General features: G+C 40.3%; 1 protein-coding gene across 1 annotated transcript in view; it reads left to right on the plus strand.

Annotated features, from left to right (window-relative positions):
* WNT2B (Wnt family member 2B) overlaps window positions 1–4019 on the plus strand; it is a 53252-nt gene extending 49233 nt beyond the window's left edge. Inside the window, exon 5 of the mRNA XM_075264060.1 lies at window positions 3625–4019. Coding sequence (XP_075120161.1) covers window positions 3625–3854 — 230 coding nt within the window. The 3' untranslated portion in view covers window positions 3855–4019. The remainder of the gene's footprint in view (window positions 1–3624) is intronic.
* Window positions 4020–19795: the final 15776 nt, after the last annotated feature.

Here is a 19795-nt window from a genome sequence, read left to right on the forward strand (position 1 = left end):
TGTTCCTCTGCATGAATGCCTGAGGATTTGGAGCGGTGTTTTGGATCATTGTCTTGCTGAAATATCCATCCCCGGCGTAACTTCAACTTCGTCACTGATTCTTGAACATTATTCTCAAGAATCTGCTGATACTGAGTGGAATCCATGCGACCCTCAACTTTAACAAGATTCCCGATGCCGGCATTGGCCACACAGCCCCAAAGCATGATGGAACCTCCACCAAATTTTACAGTGGGTAGCATGTGTTTTTCTTGGAATGCTGTTTCTTTTTGGACGCCATGCATAACGCCTTTTTTTATAACCAAACAACTCAATTTTTGTTTCCAAAATGAAGCTGCCTTGTCCAAATGTGCTTTTTCATACCTCAGGCAACTCTATTTGTGGCGTACGTGCAGAAACGGCTTCTTTCTCTCCCTCTCCCTCTCTTCTTCACTCTCCCATACAGCTTCTATTTGTGCAAAGTGCGCTGTATAGTTGACCGATGCACAGTGACACCATCTGCAGCAAGATGATGCTGCAGCTCTTTGGAGGTGGTCTGTGGATTGTCCTTGACTGTTCTCACCATTCTTCTTCTCTGCCTTTCTGATATTTTTCTTGGCCTGCCACTTCTGGGCTTAACAAGAACTGTCCCTGTGGTCTTCCATTTCCTTACTATGTTCCTCACAGTGGAAACTGACAGGTTAAATCTCTGAGACAACTTTTTGTATCCTTCCCCTGAACAACTATGTTGAACAATCTTTGTTTTCAGATCATTTGAGAGTTGTTTTGAGTAGCCCATGATGCCACTCTTCAGAGGAGATTCAAATAGGAGATCAACTTGCAATTGGCCACCTTAAATACCTTTTCTTATGATTGGATACATCTGGCTATGAAGTTCAAAGCTCACTGAGGTTACAAAACCAATTTTGTGCTTCAGTAAGTCAGTAAAAAGTAGTTAGGGGAATTCAAATCAATAAAATGATAAGGGTGCCCATACTTTTGCACCGGTCAAATTTTGGTTTAATGCATATTGCACATTTTCTGTTAGTACAATAAACCTCATTTCAATCCTGAAATATTACTGTGTCCATCAGTTATTAGATATATCAAACTGAAATGGCTGTTGCAAACACCAAAATATTTAGAACAAAAAATGATTAAGATTAATAGGGGTGCCCAAACTTTTTCATAGGACTGTATATATATATATATATATATATATATATATATATATATATATATATATAAAAGTTACGGGTGTGAGAATATGGAGAGTTTCATAAAAATATATTTTTTTCATAGTATTGGATTTTTGTTAAGGGTTTAAAATTTGGAATCATACTGAAACATAGAATATAGGTGACATGTCATTTTGGCTGTATAGTGACCGCCATTAAAATGAAGCCCGTGAGAAAGAAGCACAAATGAACAGCTTCCCTCTACATTGTACAGTAAATAATAAATGATACCATTTTGAAGAAGAGTTTGTCCTGGAAGCAAAATAGAAAAATGCCTCTGGTGGGAAGAGGTCAATGTCCTCTGCTCCACTGATTGCAGCACAGTTCAATTTTTTTCTCTAAACCCCACCTTCATGAGAAACAAGTGCAGTTATTTTGGTGCCTAAAGTACTATTTAAGCTCTGCAATGTCAGGGTGGTGTCAGGAATGCGTTGTGATTCAGAGCTCCAATCCTCCCTGACAGTACAGAGTCTAGATAGTATATCAGTCACCAAACCTAACAGCATTAATTGCTCGGGGATGGTGGGGGTTACAGAAAAAATATTGCTCCAACTGTGCCAGAATCAGTTTAGCAGTACCTATTAATGGTTGTAAAGAGCTGGACTTGTTGGAGGTGGTGAAAGGTCCTCTTTAATGAAATGTATGGCTCTGTGGCTGGTTTCCTAGTAGACATCCGTGAAAAATTAAATGAACACTTATGGATCATGTGAAAAGGTTCTTACTTAGAGCTTTCCACTGGGAGATCAGCAATCTTTTCTTTACGCCCGCCATTCCTGAGCAGCAAGTGCAGGAAGTGTTGATGCCTGAGGTGCCATTTAAGCACTGTAATGTCAGGTAGGGGGCATAATTAAAAGCTTCAATCAGAGGCAGCCAGTGTCAGAGAACAGAATCACACACTTTGCCTGCTACTACCTGACACAACCCTCTTGACAGTACAGAGCCTAGATAACATATCAAGAACCAAAACTAACAGCATTGATTGCTCAGGAATGGTGGAGGCTAGAGAAAAATGCCATCTGTTTCAGAATTAGTGGAGCAGCAGCTATTAATTGATGTAAAGAACTGGAATTGTTGGAGATGATTAAATATCCTCTATATGAGCCCTTGGCTTGGGCCTCCTCTTCTACTTTATACTGCAGCAGTGCTACTGTCACAAACTGCAACTATACAATAGTAAAAAATATGGGAGCTTTCAGATGAGCTCCCTATAGATTAGAAAGCCATTACACCCGTCTGCAGGCAAGTCCAGGGCATGAACAATATTATTATTTATTTAGCTTATTATCAAACATGGTAACTCCTTTGGGCTACCCAATCTCCATGCAGCAGGAACAGAAATATATTGTAGGGCTGAATGAACTATACACACTCTTTACTGCCTGTACTTATGGACTGTAACTTAGAAATAATGGAAATCCGACATGGTAAAAATAAGCAGGATACAACATTTTCAATATACCGTGGACCATTGTATATTGAAAGTAGACTCAACATACTGTACAATGGATGGTTGGAGGTTCCTACAAAGTACAAACAGTCATTTCACTGGTAGAACCAGTAGTACCTATCTACAGTACAGCATAGTACTATATGTTCTGAACAGGCTTTTATCTATGCCAGGTGAGAGCGGTTTCTGAATTTTATGTGTAAAGATTTGCTATATCTACTGTATATTAGTTATTTGATAATTTTTCTTTAATCTATTTTTCTACATTTTTTATGACATTTACTCGTTTATCATAGAGGCATGGTCTCAAGTTACAATGGTTTCAACTTACAATACCGGAACCAATAAATATAATAGCTGTAGTTGTATATCATGACATTGAGACCTGGTTCACATCTGCGTTCAGGCCATTCTGCTCCCCTACCCGCATGAAATATGTGAAGAGAAAAGTCCTGCAAGCAACACTTTTCTCTCTGCATTTTTCATGCGTAAACCGAGCAGAACACCACACTGACCCGAGTATAGTCTATGGGGTCCATGGGTCTCCTTAGGAAGCTACTTTTTTATGCACATAGGTTTCTATTTGGGGTGTCCCCAAGCAGACTACCCAAACGGAAATCCAAACGCAGAAGTGAATCGGGACTTACTTCTATAAAACAAACTGTATACTGCATATATTTTATTTATACAGCTGTAGTGAAATGCAGAGTTAATATATTTGTGTGAAATGTATGCTAACATATACCTGCAAAATGTATGCTAGTGCATTGACTCTTTAGACACATCAATCAGCAATGTTTCCTAGTGTACTCACTATACAAGGAGCCTGAATATAGTATGAACCCAGCTTAAAATGATACATGTTCAGTGTGTAACTTCAATGCATTTTCATGAAACTTGTTTTATGATTGTAGTTTGCTAAGGTTAACCAAATATTATAACTTGATTCTCTCTTTCTAGGATCCTTAGGCACTGCTGGAAGAGTATGTGACAAGATCTCGCGTGGGACAGATGGCTGTGAAGTTATGTGTTGTGGGAGGGGCTATGACACCACACGAGTAACGCGGACAACCAAATGCGAGTGCAAATTCCACTGGTGTTGTGCCGTGCGGTGTAAAGAATGCGAGGAGACAGTGGATGTGCATACGTGTAAAGCACCAAAAAGGGCGGAATGGCTTGACCAGACTTGAATTCAAGCAAGGTCTGCTGGTTGGACAAGAAGTCCCGGGCCTCACGGGATTCTGGGTATAAGTGTAGAATGGCTGCATGGCTTCTTATTTAATTAATTCTGCAAGGCACTAAAGACAAGACTATACTTCCCAGGATGCAGTGTGGCTCTTCTGACAAAGACCAGCTAAGAAGTTTGCAATAAAATAAATGGTTCTCGAATTGTGATTCCTGGTCTACTAGCGGTACTCACCAAACTGCTGCTTTACAGCTTTCTCCTGCTGTGTGGCTGTTATCATTAATGGAGTCTGGTCCTTATATGCAAGTGCTTTTCATCAACATACATACATATATTAATGATAAAACAAAATTAAAGTAACCTATTGCAGAAGTCTCCAAATATTCAAGTATTTTTGGGACAGGATCAGCAACGGTTCTCCATTTTCAGAATCATGGATACAATTCACTGGAAGGACGTAGCTGCACTTATCATGCACACACAGACATCCTCATGCTTGGATTATGGCAATTCAATTTATGGGACTATATTTGAACTGGTAAAGTCAATAATCCTTATGAAGCTGCTTAGAAGATCATGGAGATTTTTCAGAAACTTCTCTTTGATAAACTCGTACGCATTGAAGATCTCCTGTGCCGACTTAAAGTTAAAGAAAAAGAAAGAAAAATAAAAATGGTATAAAAATGGAGACTGATTCTGGCTATAGAGGACTATGGATGTGACTGTGACACCCTCATTTTGTAAACTTGCTTGTATGATGTGTATACTGCTTTAATATTTTTAAAAAAATCTATATAAACTTATATTGCAACCATTTTTCTTATGTTCTTTGCCCATTAGGGACAGTGTGTAGAACATTTTATTTATTCATATACTTTATAAAGAGGAACTGAATAAAATATTAGTGATACAGTTGCACTGGACGTTATTGTGAACTCTGATTATATTGTGGTTAAAGGTTTTCTCAAGGGCCTTCTTGGCCCTCTTTTATCTGATATCCGGATGCATAGACAGTGATGTTATTGATTGTATTTTATTAGGTTTTCCAGTTTCCACAAAACAGATCAACAAAATCCAAAGAGCGACTATATCTCGTAATAAGTGATGCACTCACATCCCATTCAGAAGTATGAATGCCATTGGGATAGCCTATGGGATATCTTACTAATAGACTTGACTACCATCAATGTTGCTATCTAACAAGCTGCAATAACGTGTTCATTTAAAGGGAACCTGTCAGATAGTTTGGGGGGCCAATAAACCACTAGCAGGCTATTATCCAGTGGATCACTATTCTCAAGTTAGGTTTGGGTTCCAGAGGTTGTTGTTATACATTTGGTCCTCTTTAAGCATCTTTCCGAAAATGTACATTAGTTTCGCATGGAGTCAAAGGTTAATATCTTAATTTATTTAGCACTACAGTACGGTTAAGGGACAGAATTACTATGAGCAATGGATCTAATTCTTTTATTATGTACAGGCTGGTCCAAGGTATGGAGACACTTTAGTAAATGGTAAACAGCAGTTGGGAAAGTCATTCTGTCTATGGCATATAGCTAAGGAGAAGGGAGCATATCTGTGAGTGGCAGTGTCCAACATGGTGGCCATTTTAAAATCCACCATCCTGGAAACAAGTCTATATTGTGAAATGGGAAGGGGTGTACATGAGAGGAAAGGACAGAGGTTGCGCTGTTCTCTGGAAAGTGCAGTACCCGAGTCACTGCAGCGCACTTCAATGCTCAGCACCCTGACCACCCATTCGGCATGGCACAGTTGGCATATTGTTTGCCTATTTTCACCAAACATGCTATGTTACCTACCAAAATGTGGATTTAACAAAACTGCCACAGACAATGCAATAACAATGGATGCCCTAGTGTCCTTCAGCAAGGGCCCACATTGCAGCAACTGACACTTGCCACAGGAGAGTGGGGTGAGTAAAATCACCCTTGGGCAGATACTGCCTACACACAAAGGACACCCCATACAAGATCCAGTTGCTGCATCATCTCAAAGAGACGGCACTGTTCAATTAAGAAGCAAACTTTACACATCAACAGGGAGGTGAACAAACAAACAAACCTTCAATACTGGTCTGACATTTGTGCGCTCCCAAGAGATCAGCACAGTCTCTGTCCTCTCCTTGCATGCCTATCCCACAGCCATATCTGTTCCACTTAAAAAGAGAAAATTGATCATTTTGCCAGGAATAAAAGACCATCAGGCATATACGTTACATGCATCCCCTAGCCGTTTGATAAAATAAAATTACAAAAATAAACATATAAATATAAATATTAGTTTCAAGATGGCAGCTTTCAAAAATGGCTGCAGTGTTGGAAACTGCACCAGACAAATTTACCCTCTTCCCCTTAGCAACTTGCAGCACACAGATTGGCATTCCCAATTATCGTGTCCCATTTATTTAGATGACTTAATTATATTACATTCCAATTTTTGGACTTTGTTGTCTAGGATTAATAAAATATGGTGGTTTCTTTCCACAACAGTGTCATACATGGCCATACGCTTTGTGTGGTATTGTAGTTCAGCAATATCCACTTAAAGGGAGATGTGTTGCAATAGCGGACCACAACCTGTAAACAGATGTGGCGCTGTTCCTGGTTGATAGCAGCAATGTTTTTCTAATCATGTACAGTCATGGCCAAAAGTTTTGAGAATGATACAAATACTAATTTTTACAAAGTCTACTGCTTCAGTTTTTCTAATGGCAATTTGCATATACTCCAGAATGTTATAAAGAGTGATCAGCTTAACAGCAATTACTTGCAAAGTCAATATTTGCCAAGAAAATGAACTTTATCCCCCAAAACACATTTCAACATCATTTCAGCCCTGCCTTAAAAGTACCAGCTAACATTGTTTCAGTGATTGCTCCATTAACACAGGTGTGGGTGTTGATGAGGACAGGGCTGGAGATCAATCTGTCATGATTAAGTAAGAATGACACCACTGGACACTTTAAAAGGAGGCTGGTGCTTGGCATCATTGTTTCTGTTCCGTTAACCATGGTTATCTCTAAAGAAACACGTGCAGTCATCATTGCACTGTACAAAAATGGCCTAACAGGGAAGAGTATCGCAGCTAGAAAGATTGCACCTCAGTCAACAATCTATCGCATCATCAAGAACTTCAAGGAGAGAGGTTCCATTGTTGGCAAAAAGGCTCCAGGGCGCCCAAGAAAGACCAGCAAGCGCCAGGACCGTCTCTTAAAAGTGTTTCAGCTGCAGGATCGGGCTACCAGCAGTGCAGAGGTTGCTCAGGAATGGCAGCAGGCAGGTGTGAGTGCATCTGCACGCACTGTGAGGCGGAGACTCTTGGAGCAAGGCCTGGTCTCAAGGAGGACAGCGAAGAAACCACTTCTCTCCAGAAAAAACATCAGGGACAGACTAATATTCTGCAAAAGGTACAGAGAGTGGACTGCTGAGGACTGGGGAAAAGTCATTTTCTCTGATGAATCCCCTTTTCGATTGTTTGGGACATCTGGAAAACAGCTTATTCGGAGAAGACGAGGTGAGCGCTACCACCAGTCTTGTCTCATGCCAACTGTAAAGCATCCTGAAACCATTCATGTGTGGGGTTGCTTCTCAGCCAAGGGAATCGGCTCTCTCACAGTCTTGCCTAAAAACACAGCCATGAATAAAGAATGGTACCAGAATGTCCTCCAAGATCAACTTCTCCCAACCGTCCAAGAGCAGTTTGGCGATCAACAATGCCTTTTCCAGCATGATGGCGCACCTTGCCATAAAGCAAAGGTGATAACTAAATGGCTCAGGGAATAAAACATAGAGATTTTGGGTCCATGGCCTGGAAACTCCCCAGATCTTAATCCCATTGAGAACTTGTGGTCAATCATCAAGAGACGGGTGGACAAACAAAAACCTACAAATTCTGACAAAATGCAAGCACTGATTGTGCAAGAATGGACTGCTATCAGTCAGGATTTGGTCCAGAAGTTGATTGAGAGCATGCCAGGGAGAATTGCAGGGGTCCTGAAGAAGAAGGGTCAACACTGCAAATATTGACTTGCTGCATTAACTCATTCTAACTGTCAATATAAGCTTTTGTTACTCATAATATGATTGCAATTATATTTCTGTATGTGATAAAAACATCTGACAAACACACAGAAAAACCAGAGGGCAGCAGATCATGTGAAAATATAAGATTTGTGTCATTCTCAAAACTTTTGGCCATGACTGTACATCTATAAGTAATTCTCATGTACACATTTTAGAGCTAAGACCCGTTGTCTTCAGATTCTCATCAGGTCGGTATATTGGTATCCTCTTCGACTGTAGGTTGGAATATAAAGTTTACTTTTTTCCTGTCTGTTACCAGCTAATCCATCACTGTGTGAGATTTCTCTTACTATGAATTGCCAGCAGCGTCCATGGCAATGTGCTGTCTAACCACTATAGAGGAAACCTTATACTATTTGTATAGTCTTGTGTACTAGTGCAAAAGGCCAATAAATAACAAGGCATATGCTTTATATATTTATATCGGTATCTATAACCTGTACTATTTGATATGTTGTGAAATGTCAGTTCCGAACAGGTTTGGACTTTCAAAACAGCTAAGGAGTCCCGGACTGCAAGCATCCTATTGATCCAATAACCCATAAACCATATATATAATAAATAATGCATATGGGCGTTAAGGCATATAGTATAATATATTGACAAGCATTCACTCTCACTAGTGGTTTGCAGCTAAGCATGAGAGGTACTGAGGGTCAGTAAAGACATTATTGTGGGAGGAAGTTATTAGATTCTACAGATTCTAGCCTTTTTGATATTCTTCTCACATTTTTCCTTTATCTTTACCCTATAGCTTCTGTTTTGTGGCATTTTAGCCTATTGACTTATAACACATAAAATACAGTAACACGCAACCAATAAATTACTAAAGTATGGCGGTGGCTCTATAAGACAAGATAGCATACCATGTCTCTGCTCACCCATGAGAGGTGATCAAGGAATAGTCCATTCATTCCTCCAATGGCTTAGCTAGACAAGTTCTTATTCTCTGGATAAGGTTTTTTTTTATAAAACTCTTCTATCAGCTAACGGTTTATCAATCCTACATTTATGTGGTCGCCAATGTAGAAGTGAGCATGCACATGTTATGGGAGTTTGCTGCACCAAACAAATGGCAAAGCTTGGCCAAAGCCTAGATTCACTAAAAATAATTCCGTAAAATAGAATCTCCACTACAATATACTTCTATGTAAAGCCCATCTATTGTTAGTCCAAATCCAGTAGCAATCCAGCACTTTATTAAAAGTCTATAATTTTATTAAGAACTGTTATATAAGCAGAATAGCACACACATATAGAATTCATGGATGGATGCAGCCATGTGTTGCATTGTATCACTGAACTGTAGCAAACAAGAGCAAGAAACATAGAAAATTGATGAGATACAAAGACCACATGGTCAATCTAGTCTGCCCCTATAATAATTCCATTTTGTTTTAGAATAGGCAAGTGTTTATCCAAGTCATGCTCAATTTCACTTATTGTAGATTTCCAAACTACATCTGCTGGAAGTTTGTTCTAAGCCACAACGATTCCGGATATATAGATTTGGCAAGAGACTTGCAGGAGACATTGGTATCATACTGGAGCCATGTAAGGGCCCCTTCACACGAGTAAACGTGTGTGTATTTTGGCAAAATACACGTGTAAAAATAGGACTCCCATTGACTTCAATGATATTTTACACGTGTATTTTGACGTGTTTTTTTACACGTGTAAAAGAAAATGCCATTGAAGTCAATGGGAGTCTGATTTTTACATGTGTATATTTACACGTGTATTTTGCCAAAGTACACGCGCATTTACTCCGTGTGAAGGGGCCCTCATAATGAAATGCCATTGAGGTGCTGAGCATTTAAACCAACTGTGCAAATTTTGTCATGACAATCTAAGGAACTGGCTCCCATAAAGGATGTGTGTTTTGTATAACCCAGATCAAAATGGGCATGCCCTGAAGGGTTTTAAAGTTGAGATTATTGTCTATGAAATGTCAAAAAATTATTGTCAAGATATTATTATTATTATTATTATTATTATTATTATTATTATTAATAATATTTATAAGGCACCATTAATTTCATGGTGCTATACATTATAGTAATTCCAAGGTGCTGTACATTATAGTAATTCCAAGGTGCTGTACATTATAGTAATTCCAAGGTGCTGTACATTATAGTAATTCCAAGGTACTGTACATTATAGTAATTCCATGGTGGTGTACATTATAGTAATTCCATGGTGCTGTACATTATAGTAATTCCATGATGCTTGACATTATAGTAATTCCATGGTGCTGTACATTATAGTAATTCCAAGGTGCTGTACATTATAGTAATTCCAAGGTGCTGTACATTATAGTAATTCCAAGGTGCTGTACATTATAGTAATTCCAAGGTGCTGTACATTATAGTAATTCCATGGTGCTGTACATTATAGTAATTCCATAGTGCTGCACATTATAGTAATTCCATAGTGCTGTACATTATAGTAATTCCATGGTGCTGTACATTATAGTAATTCCATGGTGCTGTACATTATAGTAATTCCATGATGCTTGACATTATAGTAATTCCATGGAGCTGTACATTATAGTAATTCCATAGTGCTGCACATTATAGTAATTCCATGGTGCTGTACATGATAGTAATTCCATGGTGCTGTACATTATAGTAATTCCATGATGCTTGACATTACAGTAATTCCATGGAGCTGTACATTATAGTAATTCCATACTGCTGCACATTATAGTAATTCCATGGTGCTGTACATGATAGTAATTCCATGGTGCTGTACATTATAGTAATTCCAAGGTGCTGTACATTATAGTAATTCCATGATGCTTGACATTATAGTAATTCCATGGAGCTGTACATTATAGTAATTCCATAGTGCTGCACATTATAGTAATTCCATGGTGCTGTACATGATAGTAATTCCATGGTGCTGTACATTATAGTAATTCCATGATGCTTGACATTATAGTAATTCCATGGAGCTGTACATTATAGTAATTCCATAGTGCTGCACATTATAGTAATTCCATGGTGCTGTACATGATAGTAATTCCATGGTGCTGTACATTATAGTAATTCCAAGGTGCTGTACATTATAGTAATTCCAAGGTGCTGTACATTATAGTAATTCCATGGTGCTGTACATTATAGTAATTCCATGGTGCTGTACATTATAGTAATTCCATGATGCTTGACATTATAGTAATTCCATGGAGCTGTACATTATAGTAATTCCATAGTGCTGCACATTATAGTAATTCCATGGTGCTGTACATTATAGTAATTCCATGGTGCTGTACATTATAGTAATTCCATGATGCTATACATTATAGTAATTCCATGGTGCTGTACATTATAGTAATTCCATGATGCTTGACATTATAATAATTCCATGGTGCTGTACATTATAGTAATTCCATGGTGCTGTACATTATAGTAATTCCATGATGCCTGACATTATAATAATTCCATGATGCTGTACATTATAGTAATTCCATGGTGCTGTACATTATAGTAATTCCATAGTGCTGTACATTATAGTAATTCCATGGTGCTGTACATTATAGTAATTCCATGGTGCTGTACATTATAGTAATTCTATGGTGCTTTTGAGGGTTTACATTTTAGTACAAAAAATATACAAAATAAATATAATAGTAACAATGACTGACTGGCACAGTGGGATAGAGGGCACTGCCCGCAAGGGCTTACAATCTATGAGGGAAGAGGGATAGAGACAGAAGGTGAGGGGAGAGACTGTTCAGATGTCGGTGTGGTGACAGTAGTGTTATTGGAGGTTGTAGGCCTTCCTGAATAGGTGAATCTTCAGGGTCTTCTTGAAGCCTGTGATTGTGGGGGTCAGTCTTATGTGTCTTGGTAAGGAGTTCCACAATACGGGGGATGCACAGGAGAAAACTTGGAGACTGTTGTGTGAAGAGCGGATAAGAGCAGAGTAGGAGGTCTTTGGAGTATCTGAGGTTATGTGTGAGCAGGTATCAGGAGATTAGGTCGTAGATATATGGAGGGGACAGGCAGTGCATGACTTTGTATGCAAGCATTAACATTTTGAACTCAATTCGCTGGGCATCAGGTAGCCAGTGAAGGGATTGGCAGAGGGGAGTGGCCTATGAAGAACGGGGAGTGAGGTGTATTAAGCAATTGGCACAGGAGGTGGACTGGAGGGGGGCATGGACTAGAATCTTTGTAGTTTCAGGGATGAGAAAGTAGCGGATTCGATGGATGTTCTTGAGGTGGAGTCAGCAGGAGTTATTGAAGGTTTGTATGTGCGATTTGAAGGAATGGTCAGAGCACATGATTATCTCAAGGTAGCGAACCTGTGGGACTGAGGTAATTGTTCCATTTACTTTTATAAATGGGTCAGGGAGAGGGGCTGTGCGAGGTGGGGCGAAGATGATGAACTCCATTCTCTCCATGTTGAGTTTAAGAAAGAGGGAGGAGAGAAAGGAGGCTATGGATGATATAGACACTCTTAGCAACAGAGAGGAAATGTCTTGTCCAGAGAGATATATTCGAGTGTCAGTAAAGGGGAAAAATGGAATGGAGTGCCATGTTGGAGTCTAGAATTGAGAGGGCATGGTTGCTAAGGGCCATGGTTTAAAAAGATATCATGCCGAGGACTAGGAATGAGAGTGGAATCATACATAATACCACAATTTAAAGCAATACCATTCTGGGGACCAGTAAGGAAAGAGGGGTGCAACTAAGAGTGAGAAAAAAGCCTTTCTGAGGACCTCAATTTAGACAAAAGGTCATACTTTGCACCAAAAATTATCTTGAATTATGAAATGTGCAGGTCACCGGGGGAGTAAGAAAGAGTTGGGGGCCCTGTGCATATGTGTGTGGGCTGGAGCGACTTGTGTACCATGGCTGCCTTATTAGGTGCAACTTAGGTCTTAGTCCTGTGTGAGATACTGATGTGATACCTGGTTCTGTAGAAGCATGAAATACACATTATTTAGGGTTTGGAGGTCTGTACATGAATGCTAACTGCATTAGATACTTTTATTTTTTAAGGGACCGTCCCTATATATAAAAAATTTACCCCCCCCCCCAAAAAAAAAAAAAAAAAAAAAAAAAAATCTTTTTTTGCTAATATGGGTTTTCAGCTCAAATAGTTATTGTAGTAACTGGTAGTAATTACTTAAATATATATTAATGATAGGGGTATGTGTACAAAAAAACATAAACTCAATATGCCTATATTGAGTTGGGCTGGGCATGTAGGTAACTTTTTCTGTGCCAATTCTTTGGTGTATGTGTGTGTTTGTGACATTTGTGGGAATGTAACGTAAGCTCCCAAGTTAGTGGCTAGCTAGACAAGTCAGGTCAGTCCTTTACTGATTTCCTAGCCAGAGTGTGGATGTGATTGCATTTATAGTGGTTATGATTTTTATTCCACTCTGACCGCTAAGCCTATATTGCAGTTCAATGGCTGGTGGTGTATGGGTGTGAACAGGGCCAGCGTTAGGGGAGAGCAAACTGGGCATTTGTCCAGGGCCCCAGCAATTGCAGGGGCCCCCTGGTGATGGAATACTTTCCCTATTAATATAGGGAAAGTATATGTCGCAAGGACACTGTGTGTAGCTGCATCGGCTAATTACATAGCAGCCAGCGCAGAAGCTGAAGGTATTGATCGAGGAAGTTCCGCTCAGCGCTCTCAGAAGGCTTCCTCCCCACCCCCCTTCTCTGGCTGCCCTCTGCCCACCAATGAGAAGGGTGAGGAGAGTCCAGGAGGCGGAGCTTATCCCTATACAGAAGATGGACTCTGTCAAGCTCCTGCCATTACATCCTGCACACAGGAGAAGGAACAGAGGAGAGGTGCAAACAAAGTGAAAGTAAAAAAATTACCGGTACCTGCTGGAGTTACTATTGTATGCCTATTAATGTGAGGAATTTGGGGGGATTAATTTAGTTTTAGTAACTCACATTAATAGCAATTAACCCCATCATGTCCCTCATAATAACCCCTGTGTACTTCACATAAGAGTTACTGATATGTGAGCACCCTTTGTATATGGGTGGCTATTGTGCAACTTTTAATTAATATTAATAAAAGTTATTTTTTAGTGTACTTGCATTAGTAACTGTAGTAAGTTTTCTCTTTAACCCTGGAGCTTTATAAAATGACCTCCATGCTCCTTTTAAGAAAGTGGTTAGGGGAGCAATATCTCCTGTTCCCCATTTCCTACTAGTCTCCACCCCCATTTTAGGGACAACCAGGAATTAGAAGCAGCCTGCAGGTAGTAAAACAGCAAATTAAGCAGGGTACAAGTTATATAAAACAAGAAACTGTTATTCTGCATGTAGTATAGGTGCATTTTGGGCATGTGTAAAGGTTCAGGTTCCAAATACAAAATCATAGCAGATTAACAAAATGGTCCACAAGGTTAGCATATTACATGACTAGGTATACCCCCTCAAATACTCCCTGTAGCCAGCATTTGGAGATGATACATACGCATGCTGACAAGAATCAAAATATGCCTGACTGCCCATCAATATCAGAGGTCATTGGAGATGAGGTGTCCCAGAAATGCAGCAAGTTAAGACCAAACTGAGCTCATGTACTATGATAAGAATTACCTTGCACCACAGGGGTCCTTGGATGATAATCTGAACAAGGCAACATTATATTGATAGTTTAATTGGCCTTATAGTTAATTGGATTTATTTTAATGGTAACTAATAACACAGTCTAATTTTATAGAGCATGTGATTTTGGACCAAAATATAATTCACTTTATTTAAAAATGTTGAATGTTTTCTGCCTGAAAAATCTCTCTAAAGTTCTTGGCACTTAGTGTCTCCCTGTTACTAGGGAAAGTCTGTTTATAGATACCATTAAAAAAATAAGTGAGTGTGTGGGTCTCTGCGAGGGTCTGTTCTCACTTCACACAGTGACTGGAGAGGAGAGGGACTGATTTTCCTCACAGCCGCCACATACGTCTCCAAACAATTTTCTCTGGATGGAACATTCATAGCAGCACAGAACATGAAAGCCGATGCTTTGTGAAAGTGCGCTACTTTCTAGCGGTGTATTACACCACATGTGCCCCAGGAGGTGAAAGGTCCTCTTTAAAAAAAAAAGTAAAATGTGCTGCAGCCATAATGGGGATATTACCAGCAGAAAAAAATTGAGGATTCCATGTATGAAGGCTTATGCAGCCAGAGAACAGATAGCCCAGCAAGACCCTGCAAATATTACAATTTTTCATTAAAACTCAAGTACCCTTTAACTTTAGTGTGTATATTTAGCATAGGCAAATTAAATTGTTAGCTGTATTGGACACAAGGTCTTTAAATCATTATAATCTATGAATTTGCATCTCTTTACCTATACATGTCATTGTTTATTTAGCTGTTAATTTACAATATATAGTACTGTATGTCAAACATAAATGGCAAAATAGCTTACCTGTCAAAGCGCATGAACCCCATAGACTATAATGGGGTTCGTGTGCTTGCTGCGAACGAACCATTCGTGTGGGCAGTGCACGGCAAGCATCCCTCTGTTCCTGAACTAAGTAGAACACAATATATCTGTGTTTTTGTATTTAGGACAAAATATGTTGTGCATATCTGATACATATTTTACCATGGTTGAAATCCAAGACTGCCAGTTGTTCTGCCATGGCCAGCTCAGTGCTGCTCATCTGCCTCAGCTTATGTGAATCTGTGTCGGTATGTAACAAGCTACTTCTTGCAATTTTTTTTTTCACATACATGCAGATCGTCCTTTAGTCTTCAAACAGATTTTGAATCTGTATCAAAATCTCAGTTAAATCCCTCACATGTGAACGTACCCGGTTAGATTTCCTTTTATGGTGTATAGTGGATTTCTCCTTGGTGTGCTTACTATAGCGACTTAGGACAGAAATTTTTGTGAATGTTTTGTGCTCTCCATGTGCTGTTGCACGAGGTCTCCAGAGTAACACAATACCCCTATAATAAGGTATGCAATGGAACATGTCATGGTGTGTAAAATGTCCTTAGAAATAAAGGCTAATAAAACATACACATAGAGCTCTGCATATTTGACTATAAAACGCTGCAATCCGCATTGTATTGGATCATTTGTGAGCAGACGTCTCCGTCACTGTCAGTATCACGTCCACCATCTCACACCTGGTCGCCTGTTTTCATAAGTCCAATAGAGGTAATGGGGGTAAATTGTTAAGAAAAATGCAGTGTTGAAGTTTCCCTTAAATTAGAGGTGTTGGTATATTTTACCATTTTCTGCTTTCTACATAAGGCTACAATAAGTTTCTTCCTCGTTTTCCAGAGATAGAAAACTGCAGGCCTATTTGCCTCTTGCGAGCAGATTTATTGACTTGTTTGAACTAATATTTGTGTAACCTGTGGGAGACCTTGGTGCGGGAGGATATTTTAGATGAGGACTACAAGTCTATTAATTCTAAACATGAGGGAAACATAGGTCTCTAGCCAAAGGCTGTTAACTACTTGACTGCTAGTGCAATGTGATGTAAGATTTCCTGGATGTAAAAAAAAAATCCTAGGGTGATGAACCAGATCGTATACACTATGAAGACTAATGTGGGACTGAGAGGAGATCAGCATCTGCCTGCATCATATTTCATGTACGTAAAAACTGATATTAGGTGACATAAACATTTGACATAAATGGTTTAAAAAATCCTCAGTCAAGAAAAATGATCACACCAAAATCCATGAATGAAGTAAAACCACCTGTTTGTAAAAGCCTTACGGCTCATTCACATCTATGTGGTTTTCAGGCCATTCCTATACATAAACATGAGATGCTAGGTCCTGACTATGAAATGCTATAGTCATGTCAAGAACAGACCGTAGCACAAACACCTTCACTTGTAGTCTTCATGGATATCTTTTCTGTCATTCTAAGTCTGAAATTGGTTTGGACCCAATTCTCTAACACCACCAAATATAACGCTGTAACTATCAACCATGGAATAAAGTCTGCCGCAAGTAATCCAGCTGTCTAGTGTAATTCAGCTTTTGTAACAGATACCCAATTCAATATGACAGGATTGCTATCATTTATACCAGGGGTCCTCAAACTTTTTAAACAGTGGGCCGGGGCAGAGCAGGTCGCACAGACATCGGGAGCGGTGCCCTCCAATAGGTAAAGTGAAGTGTGCTCCATGGCCTGGCCCGAGCTCCCCAGGAGCTTCATTATAAATGCACACCTGCCGGCGTTGTCGGCAGGGCCAGACAGAAGTGCTTGGCGGGCCGCATGTGGCCCTCGGGCGGCAGTTTGAGGACCCCTGATTTATACTGTGTAATACCCGGTTCTCATGGGCGTAACTACCGGGGTAGAAGCGGTAGCGGCTGCCACAGGGTCCAGGACTAGAGATGAGCGAACACTGTTCGGAACAGCCGTCCCAAACAGCACGCTCACAGCACGCTCCCATAGAAATGTATGGAAGCGGCCGGCACGCGGGGGGTTAAGCGGCCGGCACGCGGGGGGTTAAGCGGCCGGCCGCCGGCAAAGTCTGCGTGTCAGGTGCTTCCATTCATTTCTATGGGAGCGTGCTGTTCGGATCGGCTGATCCGAACAGTGTTCGCTCATCTCTACCCAGGACATTAGGGATTAGCGACAGCCGCTACCGCTGCATTTTTTTTAATAGGCCTTACTTACTGATCCTGGCAGAGGCCGGGATCGGTAAGTGACCCCGCGGGCCCCAAAAGCACTATTATACTCAGGAGTCTTTTCGGACCCCCGAGTATAATGATTGGAGGCCCAGCAGAGGTAATAGAACATTAAAAACAGTGTTACTTACCTCTCTGGGCTGCAGACAGGCTTCGAGCCTACTTGTGTGACGTCCCTGACATCACATGACTGGGACCTGCGTCCATATGCATTGCAACACAGGCCCCCCAGTCACATGACGTCCCAGACATATTGAAGATGGCCGACAGCAGTGGAGAGTGCAGCGAAGGCAGGGATAGATAAGTAACAGTGTTTTTTATGTTTTTATCCTCCCCTGGGCCTTCAATTATTATACTCTGAGGTCTGAAAAGACCCCAGAGAATAATAATTGTTCATGAGTGTCCACAATGGAACATAATACTCCGGTGCTGCATCCGCGGCGAGAGACACACTCCACTGTAAGCCCATTCACTTAGGCCTACAAAGGAGTGGGACGCCGCGATGGAATGCCGATGCTGCATCGACATTCCGTCATGGCGAGCCCCGCGGAATGTTCACACAGCGGAAAAGATTTCCGCGACCTTTTCCTCCGTGTGAACATACCCTAAAGGTGCCCATATACCCTCAATAACCAAAACCTTTTTCACTGCTACACTACATTGTTATTTAGTCATGAATCTTTTATCCGTCAAAAGTTTTAGAATAAAAATTTTAGTCGATTGTTCTAGAACTCTTTGTGTTTATGGTTTAGTAACTTCTGTGTTATCGACTTCAACTTTAGCCATTCAGAAAGAATCACGTTCACATCACTCAGTATACAGGATTTTGTAGATCTCCCTTATAGAGGCCATTCATTATAGTCTAGGAATTTGACGATATTTGGAAGCCTTTAACATTGGTTCTCTTAATCCCTGTTGCTTTGAGGTATTAAACTGACCTCTAGGGTGTTATTTTTGAAATTTACCACTTCTTAACGCTTTTGTCACTTTCTAGCTTGGAGTGAACACAAAAACAGCAATATTCCTATATGGGAGCATTTGCTCAGTGGGAAGCTCAGATTTTACATCATGTTGTGACACAAGGATCAATGTAACAATGGTTCTTCTAATCCTTCTATCCTAAAACTCTCCGCAAATCAACATCTCAGCGGGAATTCCAATGCCAGACTTAGATCTGAGGTCTTATGAGCTAAGCACTAGGGTACCATAAATATAATAAATGTGCTAGGTATGTGTGCAGCTGAGATTATAAACTGACCATTACTTTTACAGGGACAGACTGGGTTATAGTTTACAGATACTACCTAGCTAAATACAGGACATCCAAGAATATTGAGACCACTTATCTGTCCAAATTAAAATCTATATTCTATTATTTGATAGGATCTTAGGATCATAAGTTTCAGAGAACCACATTTTTTGTGACCATAAAACTCTTTTTAACCTTTTAACCTCTTTTGACCTTTCAAAGCTATACTGACCCAAACAGGGGTGTAACTAATAGAGACCATGCCCTGTAGCAAACACAGTATAGCGCCACCTTTCCTGTCCCCCACAAAGTATAATGCTCCATTTACATACACTATAATGTCCCAAATTGGCCTCCAGACAATATAATGTCCCATTGTGACCCCTCCACACAGTATTATGTCCCATATTGACTACTCCACACAGTTTAATGCCCCATACTGGCCCCTTCCACAGTATTATGCCGCATAGTGGACCACCCACAAACTATTATTATACTCTGGGGTCTTTTCAGATATTAGCATATAATGATCGGAGCCCCACACACTCCCTGCCATTTTAAGTCTTCTTCGATGTCGGCACAGACATGTGTTACACCAGTGTCAGTATGTGTCAAGACACTGACTTGGCACACATGATGGAAAGGAGATGTGAATAACACTTGCTCACCTCCCCTGGATCTCCAATCATTATACTCTGGGATCTGAAAAACAAATAATCTTAATTTGTTGCAGTTTGCCCAAGAAACGCTCTTGCTTACTCTGCTTACTTACCAATCCCCACTCCTGCTTATGGATCACCTTTCTGTCCTCCAGGGGGCCCCAGAAACGTGATCTAGAAGGCAGAGGGGGAAACGGTGGTGATCATGAGCAGGATCGAAGATTGGTAGGTAAATAGGGCCAGTTACCTGCTAGGGTTACTGCCCTGTAGCAGCTGCTATGGCAGTTCTT

The sequence above is a fragment of the Leptodactylus fuscus genome, chromosome 2 (assembly GCF_031893055.1).
Source record: "Leptodactylus fuscus isolate aLepFus1 chromosome 2, aLepFus1.hap2, whole genome shotgun sequence".
Classification (NCBI taxonomy): domain Eukaryota; kingdom Metazoa; phylum Chordata; class Amphibia; order Anura; family Leptodactylidae; genus Leptodactylus; species Leptodactylus fuscus.